General features: G+C 36.1%; 1 protein-coding gene across 1 annotated transcript; it reads right to left on the reverse strand.

The window, feature by feature from the left end:
• Window positions 1–1,021: 1,021 nt before the first annotated feature.
• On the reverse strand, window positions 1,022–13,100 carry LOC141812098 (phragmoplastin DRP1E-like). The gene is made up of 15 exons (XM_074700145.1): window positions 12,746–13,100; window positions 12,590–12,653; window positions 12,348–12,455; window positions 9,483–9,584; window positions 8,569–8,619; window positions 8,428–8,489; window positions 5,085–5,175; window positions 4,837–4,901; window positions 4,542–4,736; window positions 4,334–4,453; window positions 4,189–4,259; window positions 2,108–2,333; window positions 1,925–1,975; window positions 1,392–1,838; window positions 1,022–1,304 (listed from the first exon to the last, which is right to left on the reverse strand). The coding sequence occupies exons 1-15, from the start codon at window positions 12,884–12,886 to the stop codon at window positions 1,176–1,178; spliced, it is 1,923 nt and encodes a 640-aa protein (XP_074556246.1). The 5' UTR covers window positions 12,887–13,100; the 3' UTR covers window positions 1,022–1,175.
• Between the last annotated feature and the right edge of the window lie 11,051 nt (window positions 13,101–24,151).

Raw genomic sequence — 24,151 nt, forward strand, 5'->3', positions numbered from 1 at the left:
TCCATATAAAAAAATTGGCTAAAATTGTAATATAGATTTATATTGGTCAAAATTGGAAACTAAAGATATGAAACAAGAGGGGGAGAGTCATTTTTGAAATATGACTAGCTAATTTAGATTCATATAATAAAATTAAACTAGTCAAAATTGATCTAGAAAGTATAACGGAGAAGTCATTTTCAAAATTTGAGTAATTTTGATCCATGAAATACATCTAAGAGGGTTATTTTGAAATTTAATTAATTTAGATTAATATAGTAGATTTAACTAAACTTGCTATGTATACAACAGTCTATTGACTAATAAACACTAATCAAGAATTTGTAATTTTTTAATATAATAAAAGGCATTTTTTATTTTGTATGTTTGTTATTTAGTTTTAAATAATTTATTAAATTTTTATTCTAAAATGTTGTTTAAATTTTAGAAGGCAACAACTTCTAAATCTCTTATTTATTTATTTATTTGTGTTGGACACGTAGGGACCTCCATGTGTATTTCACTTTTTTTTTTTATCGAGATAGGATAATCGATAATTTTCTCTTTTTTTTTCTTGCCCCCTTCCTCTACTCCTGGGGCGAGCAAACAAAAATTTCCAGTTCCACTTCCCTCCGTTCTTTTGTTTCCTTTCCCTCCTTTCTTTGCTACTTCCATTCTCCACGGTAATCGACCACCCTTATTTTAATAGAATTATTTTACTTAAAGTCCGTGTAAATCCCAAAGTGGTTTGAAGCGTGCAGCAGTCACTAATGCATTGAGGGCAAACTCGGAGCTTATGATCTCCATATTATATATATTATCGAAAGCAAATGCAAGAGGGAAATAGATTAACCTGATCCTAACTTTAAGGCTGTCAAAAATTCCAGGCATTTACTAAAACACACATCAACCAATACTTAAGTCTCTAAAGTAAGAGAAAGTGAGGGGTTAAATTCTGTCACAACTTTTTGTACTAAACCCCAAGAAAATATGATGAATGGTGGAATATACATAAAAAACAGGAGAATACAGAATTCGGATATAATATACAGTAGCTGAACTTTGAGAATAATAACTGCAACTAATGTGCAAATGTGATACAAATAGAAGGAGAAAATAATTCAAAGTAAGCTGATAAAATTCAGTGAAGCATTCACTGCTGTATTATTCAACCTTGAACAGTTGATAAGAAGATATCACCTGCTCCACGAAACGGACTCAATGTCATCCCTTGCAGATTTGTATAATTCCAGCCTCTTTGCGCATTGCAGCCTGCGCTCCATCAAAGCCGGATCCTCATCCAAAAGCTTTGCGAGGTGGTCTCCCTGAGCAACACGAGTAGCATTACAGCTGTATCTTGACCAGAGGGACCAAAATATGAGATCAAGTAATGAGTTGAAGAGAGGGGCTACCTCTGTTTTCCCCACTTTCATATAGAAATTATTGAGCAGGGATCGTTTTGCTTCTCGGACTTGACAGTGAACCGCAGCTTTCGGGATAGTGTTTCGGAGTGTTTCTGATACCATGCTAATGTAGGCTGACACATTTGATCCTATCCTCCTGAAATGCCCATCCCCATAACGATCAATTGTAGCAGCAGCAGAATTAGCTCCAGGATGTTTATTGCTGGCAGGTGTTACACCAGGAGGATTATTGGTAGAAGGATTAGTACCAGCAGGGCCAGTAGTACCCCTTTCTACCTCCAGTGGGAGCTTACGGAAGAAGTCAACTGTCAAGTATGATGCTTCCATGTCAACCAGCCTTAGTGAAGTCTTTCGACTATCTTCACGGAATCTTTCCAAAGCTTCATAGCATGCTGCAGCCAATTCTGATTGCAAGGTGGGGAATCTTTTCAACTCCTGTTGGTTAAGAGATTCGCATTTGATTTCTTATTTCATGGGAATAAACATTACTTAAGATAATAAAAAACATCATAAATTCCCACCTGAGTCTCTCCTATTGATTGCCTTACAAGTTCCTTTAAGACAAAGTGCACCTGAAATATGAACAAATGCTCTTTGAGTGCAACTCGTAGTTTCTTAACCAAAATTTCGAACAATACTGGAGTGATCTCAGCTATGAAACAGAAAAAATATATAATCATCAAGATACCCAAAAAGTGACATACAGCATCAACGGAGGCTTCAGCTGGGCCTCGAAAATAAGAAAGTCCACCTTCAATTAGACGCCGATAACCTTGCTCAGGAGCAATTAAATGTGGCTGATAACCATCAGCTTCCGAGACCACTTTCTTGACATTTTGCAAAGACAGGTAGCGGTCAAAAGGAAGCTTTTTCAAAGCAGCTGGGAGTTGATTGTCAAATACGCCATAAATCCTATCACCCCCAGGTCGTCTGTGCTTGAGAAGTACAATTTTCCAATGAACAAATATCATTTATTCACCATTGGAACGTGGAACCAATATGATAAATTAAACAATTAACATGGAAAATAATTGGAACATTCTCAATGTTTTAAACTACTAAGAATGACTCATTGCAGATAGTCAATACCTAACTCAGAATTGTTCCTAACAGAACATGACCGCAAAAACATACGCCCTTGAACATGTGGATGGGAAGTGTATACTATTTCCTAATATTCTAAATGAAAAGAGATAAAAGCTGATGACTATTAAACTCTGCATATAATAAAGTTTGAGTTTAGATGGAATTCAGGACAAAATTGGAAAAAGCCCAAACGGCTTGGGTACTTTGCATACAACAAGTTCAAGTTTAGTTGGAATTTATCTGTACTTATTTAGGCAAGAGTCAAGAATATATGGTCTAAATCAACTGTGCTTGACCTGTGTTAAAGAATATAGTGTTACTTAGAATGAATTAATGAAAAACAAATTAGCAATTATTTGTCAAAGGAATAAAGTTAATTTTACACATGAATTTGAACTGAATGGCGTTGAACACCAAGTCAGCCTGCAACATAGCAATTTAGATGTTTGTAACACCACTGCCCTCACATGAATATTCACAACTTCATCATTCTCCCATCTTCAATATAATTTATAGTTAAACTATAGTGAAAATTGTTAAATTTCTAGTCTACCAAAAAGGTGAAAGCTTTTACGAGAATTGAAGCTTCATCAATAGTAGGCACCTCTATGTTTGATTTAAGATTCATTTCAACTCAGGAAGATGAAATTTGAAGATAGGATTACATTTAAAAATTAGTTGGGTTCAAACTGTTGAAATATGCATTGTATATCTGTCAGGTTACACCAACCTCAGCAAAACAAAAAATTCTGGTTCTTTTCCAGGTTGGGTAATAATTTCAGGTTTTATTTAACGTGATTCTTACTGGTTGAATTTTAATTTTGACATATGAAATTACCTGGTATAAAACTAATAATAAAAGAATTATTTAACTACAAATATCTACAGAAAGAAAATTAAATAGACTAAAACATTCAACCCAACCCTACCCAATTGGACACCTTGATCCTAATTTAATTTGGAATAAAAAAAATTGATTTGAGAAAAAAACAGAACTTGACGAGCCAAAACCAAATATAATCGTCTTCTTTTCTCCCGAACAGGATTTGGGATGAGGTCCATATTCTTTTACATGACCAGAAAATTGTGTCAGGTTGGATTTTCCGCAAAATTTGACCAAACCCCTGCCTACTTATTGAGCCTAAAAGACAACTCACAAGCAACATGCGGCTTTGTTTACCTTTTAGGAAAATGTTTTCATGAAGGATGTGCAGGTAGAAGGTACTCAAAGAAAAAACAGATAATTTAGCCTATAACACATGAAGAAACAATAGCAGGCATCTTCAAGTGTTCTGATTTTGGGCATCATTTTCACTGAATAATTTGGTGCCCAATATGCTTCCCACTAGTCATATTGGGTTTAGAATTTAAATATAATAACAATACTCATTATATTCTATATATTCAATAGGTAAATAGAAAAAAAAAATCAACATTAGAAAATTTTATTAGTTTGTTATCTTATTTAAGCCCAAACGATTTTAGGTTTCAAGGAAAATAGAAAACTTCATAAATGAGAGATTATTTAAAATTTGACAAATAAAAATAGCAGAGTCAATAAATTCAATATTTTTTATTTTATTAAAGTTACATATAAAAATAAATGTAAAGATGAAAATGATTTGCTATTTACTTGGCATTTGACGTGCAACACATTGATCATTAATTTGATCATGATAGAAAGAAACAACACACTTACCCTCCATCCAAATGTTCTTTGAATACTTTATCAAAAGCTCGGCAGAGTTCCAGTATAGTGTACAATTGAGCCTAATAGGAATGACAATCATTTGACAGATTTCTATTTAAATGGATCAAGGCAAATGAGGACATTTTTATCTTACCCCTGCATCCACAGCAACAGGCCTACCAATATGGTTCATCTCAGCCTCAAGTTCATCTATGGTCTGGTTAATTGAGGATGTGATGCTTGGAATACGAGATTTGATTACAGATTCTAGATGCTGAAAACACATTCCAACAGTTTAGAACACTACATTATCCACCATCAGATAATAGCATTACTCCCAGATTAGTGTTCAAGTAATTTACCTTTGAAAGGAGTGCCGCAAGGTACTCAGAGCCCATTCTACTAGCTAAATGTGAATAGTCAGGGCTAGTTGCAAAATATTCACGTTCTTTTCTCCTAGAAAGAATCATATCTACATTCCTGTTAATATCAGCCTGTGAACGATTAACTACCCCGACCCATGGGCGTTGTAGCCGATATGATCTTCCTTCAAGAACCTTCAAATAGAAAGGGAAAAAAAAAACAACTCAGCACCTACTGAGCATAAAAAAAAATCTGTTTTTTTTTAATAATTATGAAGAAGTATCAGAATCTTACATCTAGAGCATTTGTCCCTTTGTCCATCAGATCTAGCTTTGTTAAAACTCCAAATGTCCTTTCCCCTAAACCATATAGTTTAGAATAAGTTTCATTAAATAGGAAATCTTCTCTAATGAACCATGATGGTGCAGTGTGCTTCAATAATGCCAACATCCAAAACATTAATAAGAGTTCAAAACAACCATCTCATTTGTCCAATTGAAATAGCTTCAAACTACAACTATGACCTTAATCTATGTACACACCTGTTGGATCGACTTCCCTAGCAAGCTTCATTGCATCAGAAGTTGCAATATCTTGATTGGCAGGTGATATAGCCAGTATAATACAGTTGGGCTGCAAGACAAATTTTAGATATATGATTTGCAATTATGGGATACTGAATAAAATAATTTATAAAATAAAAAGCAACCAGATGAAAAATCAGCACAAATGAGATAAAGAGTACATGGATAAAGTATAACCAAACAAGATCAAAAGATAAAAGATAATATTAGTTCTGTTAGTATAATTGAAAAAGAACCATGGTCAAATATTAATTCTACATGAACTCACTAGTTACTAGTCAAGATAAACTTTATTAAAGGCAGATTAATTGGTCAAACCATCACGAGGGATGTTACTGCCTCACATCTCTGCAAAGATCTCATCTTTCGTGCTTTGCCATGAAAGTAGACTTTACCAAAGATTTTGATATGGTTTGCTTTCATGCTTTGCCATGAAAGTATACTTTACCAAAGATTTTAATATGGTTTGCCTCAATGCTGCCTCAAATTGCATAAATGCATTTGGGCTTCATGAAAAATATATTCATGGATCCTCTCTTTGTTAGAAACTGAAATCCTTAATGTTTCTTAATGTACATGTGGGCCATTAGTGCTCAATTAGAAAGAGGCATGAGGCAAGGTTAGCAAAAAAAAATTGCACCACAAAAAACTAACTCTCAACTTATAGAAGAAAAATATTATTCACTGGAAAGTAACTCATTATATGTGATTGTAAACCCCTTTTATAAAACCTCAATCAGAAAAGTTCATTTTGAGTCAACATTTCGATTCCCAACTGGAATAAAAAAATGTTAGTGTCAATTTGCTAAGAAAGATTTCGATACTGCAGAGAGAAAAAATCAAGGAAGAAAACACAGAAGTCATCATTGGCACTTATCAAAAGGAAGAATAGTTTCGGACATGGAGGATATGATGTGAAAAAGAACTACGGCAAGTCTTGTTTTTCGACTCAATTAGAGAGTGGAACGGTAAAAATAGCTAAGTCTTTAAGACCTCCTATCTTTGAACCAAGATAAAGAAAGTGAGAGGACCCACGTGACATATTGTAAACATATAGGGATGTATTTATGAAGTTGTAACAGTATAATGTATATGTAGGTAAAATAAGTAAAGATTATGGCAGTAGTTAAGATGGATGTTACATAAAGTCTTGTGGGTTTTAGATATCTTGCATCTATTATTCAAAATATCCTTACTAAGACAAACAAATGGATAGTTGAACAGTACCGTTATCAGAAAGAACATGTATAAAAGAAACTAATATAGTAGAAATGAGATTGCTAAGATGAATGTGCAAGATCACTAGAATAGATAATATAAATTATACTAACATGGTAATTAGGTAGGGTAATTAGGAGTAGCTCTAATAAACAATAATATAATGAGAAATATGTTAAAATGATATAGATGCATTGAACTACAACCAATAGATTTTATAAATAAAAGATTTGAATTGATTAAAGTGGAAAGAGATGAAAAAAAAACTTTGTTAATCTAAAACAATAATTTAATTGATTTAAATATTACTACTGATGTGCCCTTGCATAGAATGCAATAGAGTAATAAGATCCTACTTATGCTTGTTATTGTTGTATTTATATGCGCATATAGAGATGATACAGTCATGGTTTAAAATCTCATATTGTATCAACGTTATAGTCAAACATCCTACTCTAATAAATTACCAAATCCAATAGTGACAAGATAATCTCTATCATGATGTGTCGATTGTGCCAATAAGTACCATGTTATGTCGAGACAACATCAACATGAATTCAATTAATATGTATTATTTGTAAACTAATATATCTAAAACTCTAATTCAATTTATTTAAATATAGATGATAATATAGTAGGGGATAAAGTCCAATGGCGTTGAAAGATCCATATAGCCGACCCCACCTAATAGGATAAGCCTTGATTGTTGTTGTTGTTGTATCATTTTTATACATAAACAAGTAGAAAAAGATTACAGAAGTAAAACATATATGAATTCATCTAAAGACATATTGAAGTAAAAATAATAAAATAATTTTTAATTTAATTACACATTGATATTGTCTTTACAAAAACAAACAAACACACACACACACACACACACACAAAGGATTAAATAATTGAAACCCATTTATATTCTTAGCACATGCTAAAATGTGTTGAGTATGGATATGGTATATCATACAATAAATTTAATTTATTTGACTATTTAATAGTTACATATAGTTTTATTGTATAAGTAAATAAACTAAGTGAGAGTATTAAAGGAATAAAATCCAAATTTTTCAGCATGCTTCAATGCAACCATGCCAAGTGTTAGCACAACACAATGCTAAAACCATATCATTCTAGCTAGGAACGTATACTCCATTTTGGAATCATACTTGAAACCTTGCCCCGACATACCTTGTCTAGATATGCAGCTATTTGACACACCAATTCACCACTAGTATCATGTCTTGACTCTTTGACATGATACCAAAACTCTATTGTTTCGACCAACCACTAAAACTCTTGCTAGGAATGAGATTTTAAAGCTTTGCTACAGATTTAACTCTTGCACAGATTTTAAATCTTTGCTACAACCACATCTCAGTTTAGCAGCATACAAAATTAGATGCTATGAAAATGAATAATTGATTATTCATTATTTAATCTACCTGATTTTTTTCCTATTTCTTGTGATATCATATATCAATTATTGATGCTTCTGACAAGGAATAAAAGTGTGAGTTATATCCGTTGATAGACAATCTTACCAATTTTACTTGGGATTCGAACAAGCAAACAGCTCGACTGATTTTATAACTTGGACTACCATTCCCTGAAGATTGATTTCAATTCCCAATTTATATTTTTCATAGGCTGATCAAACTAATCAAGCTCTTGATTTCAATTCCCAATTTATATTTTTCATAGGCTGATCAAGCTAATCAAGCTCCTTATTGTTTTGTTCTTTTGAGCAAAGCTAATATATTTTACAGCTGCTTGTTCTTAAAATATATATTTTAGTTCAACTAGTTTGTGAGAAAAATGAGTAACATTCTTTCTTAGTGTGGCATCTAAAGTGAAGATAATTGTGTGTTTGATTTCATATAAAAAAGAGAATATTGTGAGTTAGAACGCCCCCAAAAAAACTGTCGAGATAAAAAAGAAATACTAGCAAGAAAAAAAAGGTGTTTGAAAGAACAGCAAATGTTTTGATACTATAGAATTTGAATCCAATTTGTGTGTTCTAGAAAATTTGAAAGAATTTAAAGAATAACCAATTTCACAAATGTCTCACTAGCTGGTTAATGAATACCTTGGTAACATATGAACGAACCATATTCTCAATGTCCTGAACAATACTATCTGGCTGACCCTCTGTTGATTAGTCATTTATGAGTTAGATAAGGAATCTTCAAAGATGTACAAAAAAATCCCAGAAGAAAAGAGTCCATACCAACAGCAACTTTTGTAAGCCCAGGGAGATCAATCAAAGTTAAATTCACAACTGCACAAGAAACAGATATCAATGTGAGTGGAAATTTTTCAAGCAGTTGATCAACAAAAAAGGTTAAAAGTGACACAACATAAAAAGGAAAAGGTGAATACGCCTCCATCAAAAAGTAATATGATGAACATGTTTGCCAAAAGTATACCATAGAAATGAATACTTGCATTTGTATACAGAAATTCCATAAACTCTGGTAGTTTAGCCACAGGTTGGGAATTTATTATATTTGGAGTACTTTTCATATATAACAAGACAACTTGATAAGTTATGATTAATCAGTCAGGCTGATCTTAGTACTTCATTTGTCGTAGTTGTTGCTATTTTCTTCTATTCTTAAGGCACTAAGTTCCCTAAATAACTTGCTTCCATCATGAAGTTGGAAACCATACATTTTGGTATGAAAATGTCTTACTAACAATTTGCTTTAAAACAGTCCAACTTTTGACATCTGTGCATAATATTGATAATACCATATATTCCTAGTTTTAATATTTATCTCACATCATATCAGAATCCTTTATATGCATGATGCATCCATGGTCCATTTCACATCATCATAGTACGCTGATATATTCAAGGAAAGGTTGGTTCATCCTGTATTCTTGAAATACGTTGCATATATATGGTGAATAATTTGGTCTACATTGAAATACATAATAATCTCCAAAAAGGGATAAATTTCCTATCTTCCTAGGATACAGAATTCTATAATGATGGAGGCCCAAGATATTATCTAGAAAATATCAACAAAAATTACTGTAATAGATGAAAAGAAATTCCATAGTACTTATTGCATCTAGTTAGGAAAAAACAAGAAAATTCTTCAAATCATCCATCAAGTAACGAACAAAAAGGAATACCACTTGGCGAATAAATGCTGAGATGAATTGGATGCGGAGATATTTGCTTTGTTTTTCCAGTTACCCTGTCTGTTTCATCCTCAATTTCCTTGCGCACAAGAGCTAAGCATGAGAAATTACAACGTCATCAGTAAAAAATTTGAATTGACAATTACATTAATATAAGTACAAAATTGTTAAACAATATTCAATAAACATTTAAATTAGAGGCACAAATTGAGATCTTCCTAAGCATATATGTGATCAGAACCACTGGTTTACAAGTTTTCCTTTGTGGTTTTACTTGAGAAACAACATGATGGCGAAGTTGAAAACATTGGATTGGACAAGGAAACACAAAATCATGACAAAGAAAATTGCTGTAAGAATCTGAGGCAAAAAGTTTACAAAGGCAGTCAAAACTACTAAGTTCTGCATATTACAATTACACAATAGATTGCGGAATAAATTCTATTTTGCTTGATGACAGTCACAAGCTCATGGTATTCTAAATAAACATCCATATCGATAAAGTAGCATGACATATGATGATCTAGAAAATGGCAAACACCACTCCTACTCCCCTATTTGTTTCATGAAGAATTAAATGCAGTACATAACAAATCAAGAAAAAATGGGCAAAAATCAAAAGAGCGCCCCTTATTTTGGTTATTGTCAAAAGGGCACCCTAATTCGAAATATATATATATATATATATAGTCAAAATAGCAGCATCTCATCCCATTTTTAATCCCGAAATTATCCTTATTCTAGCGTTGAAGCATTTTTGAACAAAGTTGCTATACGTAACAACTTTGTTCAAAATTGCTACAAACAATTTGTCATATTACTGTACGTTGTAGCAATTCTAGCCAAAGCTACTGCACATTGTAGCAGTTTTGAACAAAGCAACTATAAACAATTTTGTCAAATTACTTTACATTATAGAAAATTTTGGCTAAAGCTACTACACATTCTAGCAGTTTCGATCAAAATTGTTATAACATTATTGAAGCAAATTTGACTAAGTTGATGCTATTTTGAACAAGTTGAAACAATTTTAATTAAGTTGAAAAAGAATATTTTTGATATAATAGTGCTTCATGTGTCACAATTTTGACCAAGTATGAGCAATTTTGTTTTAAGTTGTAACAATTTTAGCCATAAACTACTATAATAGTGCTAGATGAAAAATAATATAGGCATTGTTTTGATTTTTTTTTTCAAACTGAGGCACCCTTCTAATGATAATGAAAAATAAAAGGTGCCCTTTTTGATTTTTGCAAAAAAAAAATTATGTTTACTTGAAGCTAGACCTAAATTGAGAGTGCAATATCCACTACTCCTCCCTTCAATACTGGCATGCTCAAGTACAGAAGGGGTCTCCATCTAAATGTTTTGACATTTTACGTTGGATTAGGATTGTCAATGTGCTTTCAAATAGTAAAAGAGTCAATCTTACCTTCAAGGTTTGTTTACCAAGGATGAAGGAAGCGAGAGGGAACGAAGGGAAGGAGAGAAGGGAAAGGAGAGAAAAAGGAGGCAGGGAAAGAAGGGAAAAATTAGTTTACGTAGTCAAGAGAAAAGGAAAAAGGAAGAAGGAAGAAGGAAGGAAAAGGAAATGATGAAAATTTCCCTCCTCATCTTCCTCATCGATCTCACATCGCTTGCACTCACCATTGTCATTGCATTGGTCAATCAACCACAATTGCACCACTCGCATGACCTCAGCTGCCTCACCGTCGCTCAACATCAACCTCCCCTCCCCTCACCAACCTTAATTCGCACTGTAGTGCCACAAACCCAATTTCACTCATCCCAACTAAGCTATTAATCTCACCTAGCACAGCCTTAATCACTACTGCACTACCTGTGTACCCTAGTTGCATTGTCCAACTTTATTGCACCATTCAACTATGGGGAAAAGAGGACATTTGAACTTTGTTTCCATGGAAGAGCATGTTTCGCACAAGTTTAAACTGAATTGTATTGAGCAAAAATTGAATCATGGAGGAGCCTTAAAAGTTCCTTCCTCCGGGGTCTTTCATACGAAGGGACTCAATCATATGAAAGAAAAGATCAAAGAGGAATCAACCAAATAGCATCTAATTTGATAAAACAATAGGAATTAGTTGATAAAAAAGGAAGAAGTAGTGCAAAAATATCTCAACCCCTAATTGTAGCTTATACAAAAAATAACCTTATCCACTTCTTAATTCTCTTTCTCCTATTTTAGTTCATGCATCTAGCTGCAAGTCACCAATGTTGGCTTCCTCATCAGACACCTTCCCTCTAGGTAGATTAGCCATGCTAGCTCCCAATGGGTATCAAAGGGTCTCTGCCTCCTTGTCCAAGATTAAGCCTAAACATCTGTGGACCCTATCCTATGCTCGTAACCATACTGATCTACGTGGATATACAAAGGAGGGGAGTCCAAAGTAACCTCAAAAATATCACCCTTTCATGGAAAGGCTTTCTTTCCTCCAAGGTAAAGATATTAGGACAAAGAGGCATGCTGAGAAAGGAAAAGATTCTCACTTCAGTCCCAACATGGCTAAGTATCTAAGAGGCCTCCACAAAAGAGCTCTGGCATCTTGGATTAGACTAGACTTCACCTTGGACTTCACAACTAAAAACTCTCATGGAGTGTGACTGCTTGCCATAACAAAATAACAAGCCATTACTCTACTGACTTGAAGCCGATTATACTTTAGAAATAGTATTAGGACGGGCTTCCAATTATTAAAAAAATGATCACGATCTCAATTCTAGTTTAAAAGCAACAAAGCAATAAAGCACCAAGTCAAACCAAAACAATCAGCTTGTTCGAGACAATAACTTATAGCTAAAGCGAAATATAAAAGATGCAAGTAGAGAGTGACGCACAAAAGTCCGTGAATCTCCTATTTGGCAGGTGAAGAAATTCGGCATATTCTACTTGTCCTTCTTCGATCTTGTGCAGCTGTAGCACTAAAGGCCTTCTGGTCACGATGCCTTCCAAGCAAAACAGGAAAAGGAAAGCAGCAATCAAGCATAGTGGACAAAAATCGGTGAAAAAAAAGAAAAGAAAATAAGAAAAAAGAGCGAACATAAAGAAAGAACCAAGAGCTTCACAATTAATTTCCTACCAGAACCACGGGGAAGGAAATCACGACCGACAAAACTCTCCAACACCGAGGACTTCCCCGAGCTCTGCTCAACGGACATCAAGCAACATATCTCACATGGCCAAACACAGTAGAAACATCAACCAGAGGCATAATCAAATTAACCAAAGGAACTACCTGTCCTCCGACGACGGCGACGGAGGGAAGCGACTCCCACAGAGTGGGCAATCCGACGCCTTTGCCCTCGGCATCGCCGTAGTCGCCAAGCGACGTGCACGCTCTTTGAATCTTGTTCACCAATCCGATCAAGCTCTCCATGATCACCGACTGGGTAATCCCCAACAAACCCTAACTGAAGCCCCTCTGCGGAGAGCGAAAATAGGAAGGACGACGACTCGGTCGCAGCTTTGAACTTGAAGTCGAGGGGAGGAACAAAAGCAACAGTGATTACGCAAGAAACCGGATACATACTCTTTTCGAACTGGCGGATCGCCCGTTGGAATTCTCCATCGAGTGAATCGTGGTCGTCCAATTCCGAAGCCGTGGCTTCTGCGGCGCTTCCTCGTCACAATAGCTGCCTGGCGAAGAAATCGGGGGAACGTATCTCAGTTAATGGATTCGTTAAGCACGCATACGACACTTGTGCATCAAGTTTTTGTGAGGAAGGACGATTCGACCGTCGAATGTGAAACCAGACAAAAGTGAACGGTAGATGCAGGTACGTATGACATGATTTATGCGGTCGATGAAAAAGTAAGAGTCGTGACGCGTCGACAGGTTTGAATTGGTGGTCGCCGCCGGGGGAGCTTTTCCATTTCAAACTTCGGTCCGCAGTTGCCAATTAATTATTTCATAAATAAACAAATGAGAAAAAAGATAATATTTATATATTTTTAAAAAAATTATAAAAATTGAATTAATTGATCCATATAAATGATGTCATATAATATAAGAATTATTTAATATTTTTAAAATATATTATCTTTAAAATGTATATTTATTTATATATTTAAATTGTATTATGTTATTTTTAGATTTTAGTGAACTGGTGCTATCAAATTGCGCTGACATTCTAATTCTGCTTAAAACCATATTAGATTTTAGTGATATAAAATTCAATTCATTCATCATCAACAGTAAAATATATGCATGTGTTTTAAATTCAGAGTAACAAAAAGATATACACAACTGAAATAAAATAATTAATAGCATAATGATATAATTTGAAACACCAAATATTTACTCTATATTTTTTATAGTTTTACTCCAAATTTACCTAATAGACAATTAGGAGAAAATTATCTACCTCTAAAATTAATTGAGCCAAATTTGAACATATGTATTAATAAAAAAATACCAAATTGCTCCTTGACACAAGATAATAAAATAAGTCTTTAATGATAAGCCCTCACTTAAGATATAAATTGTCTAGATTAAAAACAAATATAACACAATAAAAATTTCAATCATGTATTACCTTGAAGAATAAAAATTAATATAGCAAAAGGACCAAATTTACTCGACAAGAGCTTGAACAAAGTATATTGAGAATATCTAGAACTTTTCCACAATAGTTTTTTACTAGAGAAGAAATTTCTCATAATTATAAGAAAAAGATCTTCCTAATATAATAAAAAATTTGAAAAAAAATATAATTTTGGGCCACACTAGGTATTTAAAATTTTACTTGTTAAAATTATTTAGTCCATTCTAGTGACTAAAAATTTAGTTCACTATTCATTGAACAGAAATATATATTTAGTTAACTAATTTACTTTTAGTCTCCTAACAAACAAATAAAAAGATCCTTTCGGCCAATTAAATAAGTTCAACCTCTTAACCCCTAAATATGCATTACCAATAAATACAAAGCACAATATGTTAGCTTTAGTCATCTAAACAAGAAATTAATTGATGTATGTGTTTCATACACATATTTTAGATACGATTTAGTATATGTTTATTTTATACATGAGTATATTTCGTATACTTTCATCTTTTTGTATTATTTTTATTTTTTTAATTCGGATAACTACTCTTTATGTGTTTTCATCGACAAGATATGAATTTGAAACTTAACCAGAATAAAAAAGCCTTGGAGTGTGCATTTAGCATGGTGCACAGTCTGACCATGTCCCCTAATATGATTGTGCATCACTTGTGGAGCAAGACAAGCATTAGAGCAACAATTAGACTTCCAGTACTGAACATGGATAGATCATGTCCTCTGACACAGTCGTGCTCTTTACTGTCGGCCGATGAGAAACTTCTAGAGCCGAACACGATTTAACCATGTCCTCTGACACAGTCATGTTCAGTTGACATCTGTTGATCAAAAGCCAACACGGTTAGGTTGTGCTTTCCAACATGGTCATGGCACGGTGGCGATGCCCCCAAGGTTTTAAGAAAGTTCATTAAACTTTGATAATTTTTTAGGCTATAAAAAGAATAAAAGGGGCACCTATTTGAGGCATTTGGGATCAAAGGTATCTCCCCTTCCATATTGAGGGTTTCCTTGTGATAGGGAACCCTAAGAGAGGGTTATTTCTAAGGAGCCGTCAGGATTTTGTCCATCGAAGAGCTTGGAGATCTTCCAAAGACATTGTACACCTACGAGAGTTTTCTTACACTTCTCTCTTTTATTTGAATTGTAGCATACTTAATTTCATGTCTTCAGCTTGTGTCTCATCTCCATGGAGTAGTTTTCTTAATTTTAGGATTAGGGAGTAATCTGACAATGACTTGATAATTATGTAATATTTATCTTTTTTATCACATGATATGTTGATCCTTGATTTAGTTGTTAGCGTACTTAACATGTTGATAGATCTTAACAAGCATTAGCACATACTTTAGGGTGAGGAGGAAGAACCGAAACACGAACTCCGATCTCAGAACCTATAACAACTAGAATTGAGAGGTTGTTCATGAAAATAATCCAAACCCTTCCGAGGATGTCATTGGCTATCATAGAGCGTAAGGGATTTACCTCAATTCAGTGTCACGAAGTAACGGTAGCGATCTAGGGGATTGTGGGGTTCTCGTAACAAGTGCCTCCATAGAAAGCGACCACCCTAGCACGGCTACCGTGAAAGTAGGAGTTATGTTTGGATAGATACATTGGTATAAACTCGAAAGGGAGCATCGGTTACTTTAGGATAAACCACCTTCAAACTTGATTAACATTGAGGTAAAAGAGATATCACAACCACATTATCAAGAATAGTCACGACCAAACTAAAATCCTAAAATTGCTCTTTAAGATCAATTTTCTCACAACTTCACTTTTGCTTTCTTAATTTGATTTCTTTCACAACCAATTCGCTCGATTTCAATTCATTTAGATAGCCTACTTTGCATTTGGATTAATACGACTTCATGGTCCTAGATAACAATATTTATTACTTAGCGATAACTATACACTTGTAAAAATTGCACATTACTAATCAACTAAATATAGTACAAACTTAAAGGTTGGAATATGTTTCACTTATGTTTGGTTAATCAACAACGACAATTGTTGGTCAACCACACAATTTGAAACACTTAAACATCTTTAAGATTTCAAAATCAATTTAGTCAGTCACTTATTGAAATCTCCACCATCGATCTAGAACTCTCTAACTCAAATACTCTTTATGAAATATGAAAAATAAGTAATTAAATTGACTCATATACCTTGATGTAAGTTAAATGCATTAGATCTCGTCAAAATCGAGACAATGTCTTCCCCGTAGTGGTCAACTATAATTTGCTGATTTATCTTTTCACAGATGGTCGTGGAACTGACCGTGTGGGGCCTTTGGGAAATTCCACCTTTACTAAAGTTTAAATGTATTAGGAAAAAAAATTCTATGTGAATTAGACTCGCTCCATATACTTATCCTATTCATATAAGTTTTATTCATAAACCCATAATACAATTCACGTAAGCTCTTAATTTAGTTCTCCAACTTGATCCATCAACAAGGTAAATGCTTCACAAACCTCCACACTTGCTTTTTACCACTTTTCAAGCCTAATTACTTTTATAACAATCTTCTCAATTAATATGTGTAATCATGTAAACATGTATATACAAATCATAAAACGGTTATTAAAAATAAAAATATGATGATCTAATAAGATCACATTCAAAAACTAATTTCTTAACAACTATGAGTGACTATAATTTGAACTATAGAGGCAAATGGTTGAAGAATATATTAAATTATTTGTTTTGTGTACATTAATGTCATCAAGGATCATCAACAACTTTCTTTCACCACTGTAGTTTATGAATGCAAGGAAGGCAACAAAAATTCTATATATAGGAAGTCATAAAAAAATAAATTTCGAGACAGAATATTGAGTACATGATCTAACTTCTTTCCTAACTATAATTGGAAGATTAAGGTCGCTATTACAAGAATTATGGGAAGGTATTTCAATAAGTAAATCAGAAGAAGTGGATCACCTGATTCCACATGATAGTATCATCATACTATAGCAGATTAAGCTCTTGTCTAATCTCTCTATTAGCATATTAGTTTGAACTTGATCTCCATTAATTAGATTTTTATCATCACTTTCATCTCCCCTTGACCATGATATATAAGCAACATAAGACCCTCGGGGTATCGGGGTATAGCTGAGTTAGTTACGATAGAACAGAGTTGCAAAAATAGACAAGGGTTTGAATCTTGACGAAGTCGAGACAATGCTCTCCTTCGTCGTGATCAACTGCAGCTTCTCGATTTACTTCCTCACAGATAGTTGTGGGACCGACCGTGTGAGGCCGTTGGGGTGGCAGATTCCACCTTTTACAGAAATAAACAACATAAGAATTCATTGAGTCATCTCTTCCACATAATTATCTCTCTCTAAGAAGATGATAGGGTAGGAGCAAAATACTTTTCTACATTCATAATCACATAAAATAAACATTTATTATTGTATTTTATCTATATATTCAGTGCGCTCACATATTATTTTGTAACATATGGATTTATGTCATTATAAAATAAATCCATTAAGTGATCTAATTAATATTGATTGCGAATTTATATTACTGGATATGAATTTGCATGTGTAGAATCTGTTAACCCTAGTTCTATTATTAATGATGGACTGATGATAATAGAATTGAGTTAATTGTTATATATAGAGTGTGGTCCCCAAAGAATTGGATAATTCGAGATCTCCATGCTTCCTATTGGTGAGGAGAGTATCTTGTTGTCACTCAAATCTCTACCAAAGATCCGTCTGTTGTTCTTCTTCTCAGGATCATCGAATTTAGTTGACAATGCTAAGACGATGGCAATTTCACTACATTCAGGTTTATCATCTTTATTGTTGTGCTTTTACTTTCTATTATAATTTCTTCTATTATAATTTCGATGATACTAGATGTTGTGCATGTTTTTTTATTGAGTTCATAAAGTTTAAAATTCATTTAGAAAACCTCCATCAAGTGGTCATGATTGTTTCGTTGATTTTATAACTGTAAAGTTAGGGTATTCGTTTGTGTTTTGATAGTTTTACGCTAGATTTTCTTCCACTAGCGTAAAACAATGTTTGATCATTGAAAATTAGAGAAGAAAACTTAGGATTATACGATGTTATTGAGTTTATCACATTTATTCATGAACACGAAGAATAGCGATAATCATCGATGTTTTTAGGGATAATCATCGTGTTTAATCTTAAAAAATAGATTACATCGATATTAATCAACTGATGTGCTTCGACAATTGACTCGGCCAAAAATAACGAATAGAAGGTTTATCAATCAATTTAGGGCACTCGACTAATATTATTAATCAATTGTCATATAGGAACAATTAACTGATGTGCGCGTAAAGTTGGGCATAAAAGGTTTACTAATCGATTGAGACACTCAACTGATGTGTTCGAAGTAGTGCATAAAAGGTTTTTGGATTGGCTGATGCACTTGACTACGTCCATCAATTGACTACTGTTTGACACCAATTGATTATCGGTCTTAGGATGGGGCACAGAAGGTTTTGCAATCGGCTGATTTTGTATCAATCGATTATCATTAAGTACTAATCGACTACTATGGCTAAACCTAAGCACAATAGGTTTTTTAATTGATCAACTTACTGAACCATTGACAATAATTGAGTTTAGCAATCGACTGATTGTGATTAAGTCAAGAACAGTAGGTACTAAATTGAACTAATACTATCATCAAAGTAAAAATTATTAGGTAGATTCGTTGTATTTTATGTCGATAAATATATATCTATGCTAAAAATAATTAGTCCAAAGAAAAATTACTTTTAGATCTTCTATATGTTTAAGGATAGCTCATATCTAAGGAATAAATTTTGTTAAAACATACACATAATATATCGACTCAAAGGAAGGTATATTACATAGATGATTAAGGTCATTGTGAGCTATAGACTTAGACATTTACATATATCTCATATAAAGTTTTGAATTATGCACATAGTGTGTCGGTCTAAAGGAAGACACATTATATGACTAACTAAGATTTGAGCAATAAATAGAGAATATCGTTGATAAATTACATTCTAGTCCAAAGACGGAATGTAATATTGTATTTGGTATCTCATTAAGAGTATATTCATATGCATATTTTATGATGCATATTATCTATCTATGTTCTTGGCTTTGACGTGAGCTTATGGTGTTTTTTCTTTTCTAAATCAGTGCAATCTATAACTGCCAACATAAACAACATCTCTACACTTACCGGATATAACTTTGCCCAATGTAAGGTGTTGGTGCAGGGAGCACCAGATGATTGAACTTGAATTTTGATAATGGAAAAGGGTTCAAGTTAAGTGTATAAAGTGATCTGATGAGCTTAACTGAGTGTGCAAGTAGCATAGGAAAGCTCTAGTTGCGACTAGGTAGTGAAAGTCCTAGATGGAGGCTAAGCAAAGGAAGTCTTAATCTGGAGGTTTAGGTGGAAGATCTGGTTTGGAGGACTGAGCAAGGAAGTCCTGGTCAGGAGGACTAGGCAGGAAGTCTTGGTGAATTAAGAGCACTAGGCGGAAGTCTAGGCGGATCTGGAGGACTAGACGTCTAGCGGTGGAAGACCTAGAGGTCGAGGATCGAGGCTAAGTAAAAGTGTAACAGGTTTGGAGGACTTGGTTGACACAAGGTAAATTCTTCCAAATGAAGTGGATGAGGACACGTTCCCGATAAGGGGAACAATAGATGTCGGTCTGACTTAGGGTTTCACTAGAAATTTGAATTCAAGACCAAACAGTTGACTAAACTGTTTACTTTCTTGTTATGCTTTGGATTTTGGACTAACTTGTGATGCAGGAAAGGAGGAGTTGGAACTTTGTATTCCGGGCGCCCTTATTTGGATCCAGCGATTGGATGGTCCAAGCATCCGGATTGGTTTCAGGTGACCAGACATCAGCGGAACGGGCTAGCAAGGTAGGTAAGGTGGCAAAGTCCTAGTGGTAGGGACACCTCAGCCTCTAGCGCACGAAAAGGTTCGAGGCACTCGGATCTGGATAAGACGTTGCGGAGTCAAAGTTGATCTGACAACCTCCATGTCAGCATCCAAGCGCCCGAAAAATACTGAGTCAGCATCGAAAGTGGATCAACGGGATGACGTGGAGGTGCTCGGAAAGGCTTCAGGCACCCAAATCAGTCATATAAGTAGCCTCAAGGGGAAATTCTAGAAGTATCTGAATATGACTCAACGACGACCGTCTGCACGAAAATCTTTCATCCGGAATGTTGTAGTCACACCAAGGAGCTGCAACGAAGTCTGTACATCCATTACTATTCTGTCGGTAAAACTACTCATTGCTTTTGTACTTAAAGTTTTAGGTCGGTATACGTGTTATCGATCCTAATTAATTTTGTAAAGTGATTAGCTCTCTTTTATAAGAAGAGAGTTATTTAGTGGATTGTACGTCGAAAACGATTACTAGCTGTGAGCCTTAGAGTAGTAGCCAGTGGTTGTGAACCAAGTAAAATCAATTGTGTCATTTGTGTTCTTTTCCGCTACAAGTTCTGATTTACTTACGCAAGTTACACGAGTTTTTTGAAAATTATGAAAATGCCAAGAAGCACCCCCCTCTAGCACTCCTAAACGATCCTACAATTGATATCAGAGCAAGGGGTGCTCAATCTTAGTGAAACCACTGAGCGAGTGGTTTTTTTGTTTTATTTCGATTTTTGCTCTAATTTTAACTTTATTACTTTTTCCCTCATTGCTAATTCAAGACCAAGTCTTGGTACATCTTATTTTTGTTATTTTGTGTGCAAGATTTTATGGTCTATCAGGAAAGTTACAACACCATTAAACCACTTTTGCTCTCTCAGCCATCCCGACATAAGCCGCCTCTGCTACTTGATTTCTCGGTCATCTCGGCCACTCAACCATCCCGACTTGAGCCACCTCGGTTACTTGGTCTCTCGACTATCCCGACCTGAGCCGCCTTGGCTACTTGGTCTCTCAGTCATCTTGGTCACTCGGCCATCCCGACCTAAGCCGCCTCGGCTACTTGATCTCTCGGTCACTCCATCTCTCCTGGCTACTTGTCCATCTTGACCTCGACCGTCTCGGTCTCTAGGCCTCTCTGCCGCTCAACCAATCCACCTCTTGATCATATGACCCCTCAACTACTCAACAACTTGGCAACCCGGCTCTCGGATGAGTCAACTCTTCCACCACGAATCCCTTAGTTAGGCGGCCCCACTCTCCACGCCTCATCTCGGCCACCGCCCCTGCCTCACACAGAAACTACCAAAATCTCCCAAACATGCGAGGTATGCCAACGTGTCAGGGCAGTTACGAGGTTTTCAAGCCCGATCCTCTAGATCCCCTCGTGTCTACATATATAGCTAAAAGGTATGACTAATCAGCAATGTCAAGCCACAGGGCGGTTACTAGGTTGGCAGACTTGGTCCCTCAGTGCCTTACGTGGGACCCCATGTCAGCAACCCGCTGAATTGATCTCCTCGGCTTTGGCAGAGGTCGTCCCTCAGGTCGACGTGGAGATTCCTTTCTCATGAGTATGTAAACTCTCCCACAGGTATGAAAGGGCTCTCTCGGCAAGTTCAGCAACTTCATATACTTTTTTTTTCTTCTACTACCAATACTAACTTGAGCGTCGAAGTGGCTTGCTGGAAATCTTCGGCACCCATCTAATCCTTTCATTCAGTTTCTCCTTAGGTCTCTTCATCGACGGGAGTAGCTGTGTATGAGTTGGAGTTTTGTTGATGGGTGGCTTGACTGCCCACTGCATCTAGCTGGAACAAATTGGCACATTCTGTTGGAATCTATGCTAAGATGCCTTGATGATCAACACCAGACATACCACCGACAACCGCGACCCCACTGAGGAAAGGAACCACAAGGAAATTGTAACTTTGACGCGAGATGACCTCAACCATTCATTGATCGAGCTGTCCAGGAAGCTCTGCGACACACCCAACCCCTGTCGATCCTTATGGTGGATGTCCTTCCTAGCGATCAGACGCGGCCACCATTAGAAAATGTTTTGCTGCCTATGGGTTCCATCACCAGAGGCATTGCCACCACGAGTGAGGATTCGCATGAATCTCGTGCTAGAGACGGGTTTTGAGAATGCCTCCTTGCTACATAGTTGGGTGAATATACTGGATCCTCAGACCCAGAAGATCACCTGTGCTGGTTTGAGAATGTCTCTTTGCTATATTAGTATACAGATGGGGTCAAACGCTGAGTCTTCCTCAACACTCTATCAGGATCGACATAGCAATGGTTCAATCGGCTCCCGACCTCTTCTATCCGCTTCTTCAAAGACTTCAAGGAGGTTTTTTGCACCAATTTGCCAGCAGCAAGAAGTATCAGAAGACCCCTCTCAACTTATTAACGATGAAGCAAGAACCCCGAGAAACGTTACGGGAATACCTCCATCATTTTGACCAAGTCGTTTGGGATACCCCATTGTCCCCCTCTGACATTCTGACGAGCGCTTTTACTCAAGGACTACTAGATGAGGATTTTTTTAATCCCTAGTGAAGAAGCCGCCAACAAGCTACCAAAGGCTATTGAAAAGAGCCGTCAAATACATACATTTAGAAGAAACTCAGCTCGCCCGAAGGAGCGATGCGAGAACAACCTCGTTGCTAGATAAGAAGCCTGCCCCACCCACACCACAGAGGGAGGTCCTCCCTCGGTTGCTCAACCACGTCCCTATTCATAGGGATGAGCAGGCAGTACAAGTCATCGACATTGCCCCTGTCCTAGTCGAAAATCCGAGTCCATCCCTGTTAGGACGACAGACCTATTTTTGCATGTATCACCAATCGTCTACCCATGACACACAGGAATGTTGACAGTTGACATAAGAAATCAACCACGTCTTAAGTGAGGTTGCAAGGGTGCAAACATAGTTCCACATCTAAAGTACATGGAAAAGATCATAGGGCAGAAGATACCCAACCCCAGTCGCTCGACGCATGCCAGGTGGGTATGCATGGTGAGACGACCAAGACCTGAATCAAAGGCTGATTTTGAGAAGAATGGACTCGTATACTAGGCATGTGCCCAAGATGCCTTGAAGTACATGGAAAAATCTCCTCCAGGTCGCGACGAACCCTCGTGGAGGGAAGACCGACAACTTGATCGTCAAGTACTGCAACAGGAGGCTAACCCCGAGGCTCGCCGAGATCATTGGGGTAACTGGGACAACACGACTTACTAAGGGGATATTAATATGATCTTTGGTGCCCTACGGATGAAGACTCTAATCGCACTTGCAAAGCTCATGGGTGATGGTTAGAGACTTACAACATCGGTAGCAGTAGAAGTCAGGGCAGAGGTCCTTCCATCCAGTTCAGGCATCAAGACCTAGAAGGAATTATCGTCTCCCATGACAATGCCCTAGTAATTCGAGCCACCATAGCTAATTACAATGTGGCTTAGATATTTGTCGACACTAATAGCTCGGTGAACATCCTTTATAAGGACACCTTCGACAGGATGCAGATTGACAGAGATGAACTACAACCCATAGCTACCTCTCTGTTCGAATTCACATGAGATCTAACCCCTAGGACAAATCCAACTATTTTCACAGTGCAATATTATTTTCATAGTGGTAGACACTCTGTCCTCCTATAATGTCATTTTAGAGAGACCGACTCTCAGTTCCTTTAGTGCGGTGATGTCCACTTTCCACCAGAAACTGAAATTCCTCGTCTACGACCAAGTTGACTCTGTCAGCGGTGACTAAAATATCACCCACAAATGCTATATTGACATGGTCCAGACGACCTCTACAAAGTACGGAGGATACAAAAGACTGAGATTTATTCTGACCAAGCTAGGAGAAGGAAGAAGTTCAAATCATGTCGGGTCAGCCCGACCGGGTTACTCAGGTAGCGATTGACCTGCCACTTGAACTGACCTGCCACTTGAGCTTAAAGAGCAGTTTATCGCTTGTCTCACTCGAAATCACGACATCTTCACCTGGTCGCCTTTGGAAATCACCAGTATAGCACCGACAATAATGGAGCACCATCTCAATATTCTTTCTGGGTCTTGGCTCGTACGTCAAAAAAGGTGGCACTTTATGTCCGAGCAAGATAAAGTAA

Source organism: Curcuma longa, chromosome 18 (genome assembly GCF_044706935.1).
Source record: "Curcuma longa cultivar G26 ecotype Majalengka, Jawa Barat chromosome 18, ITB_CL_G26_1.1, whole genome shotgun sequence".
NCBI lineage: Eukaryota > Viridiplantae > Streptophyta > Magnoliopsida > Zingiberales > Zingiberaceae > Curcuma > Curcuma longa.